The sequence below is a fragment of the Platalea leucorodia genome (genome assembly GCF_965183815.1).
Source record: "Platalea leucorodia genome assembly, chromosome: 1".
Classification (NCBI taxonomy): domain Eukaryota; kingdom Metazoa; phylum Chordata; class Aves; order Pelecaniformes; family Threskiornithidae; genus Platalea; species Platalea leucorodia.
Genome location: NC_138823.1, coordinates 39290799 through 39294228, shown reverse-complemented (window position 1 = coordinate 39294228; position 3430 = coordinate 39290799). Strand labels below are relative to the sequence as shown.

The 3430-nt window shown below is 58.9% G+C and overlaps 1 protein-coding gene across 1 annotated transcript; it reads left to right on the top strand.

Moving 5' to 3' along the window:
• Nucleotides 1-831: 831 nt before the first annotated feature.
• Nucleotides 832-1737, top strand: BHLHE22 (basic helix-loop-helix family member e22; the record flags this gene model as incomplete). The annotated part of the gene is made up of 1 exon (XM_082333222.1): nt 832-1737. One exon carries the CDS (start codon nt 832-834, stop codon nt 1735-1737), a length of 906 nt encoding a protein of 301 aa, XP_082189348.1.
• Nucleotides 1738-3430: the final 1693 nt, after the last annotated feature.

Below are 3430 nucleotides of genomic sequence, written 5' to 3'. Positions count from 1 at the left end.
TTGCTGAAGGAGGCAAAGAACATCCTTCGATCTAAGTAGGGCTTTTAGTGTGCTCATTGATGAGTGAAAGTCGCCACACATGTCAAGCTAAAGGCAGTTGTTGGGTTACTAACAGGACACAACGTCTTGCAAACATATGCGTTAAGCTGTGTATACAGATGGCAGGGAGAATAATGGAGCAGGCGCCTCTTATAAAGCTCTAGCTGCTGCCTGTCTTCAGACCTGGGAAATGAAACTATTCAGACTCAGGGCCAGATAGCGCCTGGGATTGTTTGTTACCGTTTTAATCCTATTAATTAAAACGTTAACCTGATTGGGTAGAAAGCTCTGTCCCAACAGGCGAGTCTTCTTCATAATAACCTACTCTCAGAGATAATGATGTAAAAGACTCCCCCGTCTGCGGCGGCTGCTGGTTGATGGGTCCGGAAATCTCTTGAAGGTGAATCCAAGCAAGATAAACGGTGGAAGCGGCTCCGCTGGCAGCGCACAATGCCCCAGCGCGGCGCCTGCTGAGGGCGAGCCGGAGCCGGAGCCGCAGCCGGAGCCACAGCCGCAGCCGGAGCCGGAGCCGCAGCCCCAGCCCCAGCCGGAGCCGCCGCCGGAGCCGCCGCCGGAGTCCCAGCCCGAGCCGCAGCCCGAGCCGCCGCCGGAGCCGGAGCCGGAGCAGGGGCAGCCGCGGCGCCGGGCACGGCGCAGCCCCGGCGGGAGCCGGGAGGCGATTTCCGCCAGCGGGACGCCGGGGAGCCGCCCGCCGCGGCGCGGAGCCTTGGAGGAGCGGGCCGGGAGCTGAGGGGGGCGGAGGAGGCGGAGGCGGAGGCGAGCGGGGCGCCGATGGAGCGGGCGCTGGGGCTGCCCGCAGAAGAGGACCTCTTCCACAAGAGCCTCGCCGCCTCGGCCAAGCGCATGGAGTCCGCCTTCCGCTCGCCCCCGGGGCTCGACCTCTCCCACCCCCGCGACCGCCAGCCCTCGCCGCTCGCCTGCTACGAGGCGGCGGAGCCCGAGGCGCTGCTGCAGCCCGGCGTCGGCGGCGACCCGCTGGCGCTGCCGCCGGGCTCCGTCTGCGTCAAGTACGGCGAGAGCGCCAGCCGCAGCTCGGTGGCCGAGAGCAGCGGCGGCGAGCAGAGCCCCGACGACGACAGCGACGGCCGCTGCGAGCTGGTGCTGCGCGGCGCCGGGGGGGACCCGCGCGTCGCCTCGCCGGCGGCGGGCGGCGGCGGCGGCGGCGGGGGGGGCGGGGGGCTGAAGGCGGCCGAGGGCGGCTGCTCCAACAGCCACGGGCACGGCGGCAGCAAGAAGTCCAAGGAGCAGAAGGCGCTGCGCCTCAACATCAACGCGCGGGAGCGGCGGCGGATGCACGACCTGAACGACGCGCTGGACGAGCTGCGGGCGGTCATCCCCTACGCCCACAGCCCCTCGGTGCGGAAGCTCTCCAAGATCGCCACGCTCCTCCTGGCCAAGAACTACATCCTGATGCAGGCGCAGGCCCTGGAGGAGATGCGGCGCCTGGTGGCTTATCTCAACCAGGGCCAGGCCATCTCGGCCGCCTCCCTGCCCAGCTCCGCCGCGGCGGCGGCGGCGGCGGCGGCCGCCCTGCACCCCGCCCTCGGCGCCTACGAGCAGGCGGCCGGCTACCCCTTCAGCGCCGGGCTGCCCCCCGCCACCTCCTGCCCGGAGAAATGTGCCATTTTCAACAGCGTCTCCTCCAGCCTCTGCAAACAGTGCACGGAGAAGCCTTAAGCGCCGCCGCCGTTGCCGCCCCCCGCCGCCGCCGCGGCCCCGGGGAGCGGCGACAGCCGGCGGCCCGGCCCCGGCCCCGGGCCGGGGGCTGCGGGGGCGGCGGAGGGACTGACCGCTGCCCGGCCCCCGCCTCCCTCCGCCCGGCCTCGCCTCGCCTCCCTCTTCTCCTCGGGTCTTGCCGAGGCGGGACCGCGCCGGGAGCCGGCGCGCCTGCGGCGCCGGGGAGGGGGCGCTGGGCCGGGGGTGCCGCGGGGAGGAAGCCCCGGGCCGGGGGGTGCTGGGGGGGCTCCCCCGCGCCGGGCGACGGCTGCGCGCCCGGACAAAGGAGAGGCCGAGAAATAGCCCCTCGCCGGGCCGGGAGCCGGGGCTAGGGCCGGGGAGAGGGGCGGAGAGCGGCCCCCACCCCGGCCTCCCGGCCCCGGCCCCGGTCCCGGCGAGGGGAAGGGGCTGCAGCGACCCGGGCGCGGAGGTGGATGGGACAAATCAGAGAGGGCACTTGAACATAGATATTTTTTTTTAATTATTATTAGCAGTATTATTATTATTCTGAGCCAGGAAACAAACAAACTTGAAATGTAAACTTATTATTTAAGCGACTCGCAGAAACAAAGAGACTGGACCGTTGCTATGGAAGACTTTGTATTTTTTATCGTCTCTAAACTTTGATCCTGTGAAAATGCGCAAAGTTTGGTGAGAGTGATTTAAAAAAAAAAATCGAGAGAGTTAAAAAAAAAAGACAAAAAATAACCGATCAAACCCCCTACTCCGTGTGGCTGCAAGTATCGCATTTTTAAAAGAAATATTTATGTGCACCTTGTTTCTTTCCACTTTGCAATGATGTATAAACAAGACATGCTATTTATTTGTTATTCTTTAAATGACCCTTCCACGCCAACAATATTTATCATGTGTTAAGGTCACGGGTCCTATGTGCAGTTACTTTAAATGCTTCTAAAATTCTGTTTATGGATTAACTTAAACTGTGTGCCAAGTGTTTAAAACGTTTATTTGCCAACAACGTATAACCAGAAATGTTGATGTATCCGAGCTGCTTAGGTTTATGAAAGGTCATCTGGATTTTAAGTTGCATCATCCCTGTATTTAAATTGAGCTTTAATAAATTGCTTCAGTCCAAAAATTACAGGAAAGGTGTATTCTTAATTGCTCAACCAACTGATTTTTTGAAAGGGTAATCTCTGCATTATAACAGGTAATAGCTATTTACTTTTACAAGGCATCAGAGCAATAGCTGCTACAAGAACACTTGCCAAGCCAATGTTTTCCCAGGCGCTGTGTTTTCAAAGGTATAATTTAAACTGCTTTTAATGTGTGTGTAAATTATTCTGACTGTGGATGATTATTTAAGTTTAAATACTTTAAAATACTTTAGGCTGATTTACAGAACGCGTGGAATTCTTCTCTTTTCTTTTTCTCTGGCGGGGGTGGGTGGGAGGGTGGGTTTTTTTGGAAGAAAAATGAGAGATGAAAAGCAAGAAGTAGCTATTTACCCAAAGTGAGCCTTCAGTTTGAGTTTGCATGGCTGGGTGGCTGTCTCTCTGCCATTTGTAAATCAAGATTTTTTTCTTTCTTTCTTTCCTTTCAAAAACGAGTCCTGCTATTTTCCACTACTTGCAGATAATACAAATTCGGACTGTCAGGTTGGATGGCAAACTAGGAGCCATGATGGATCTGT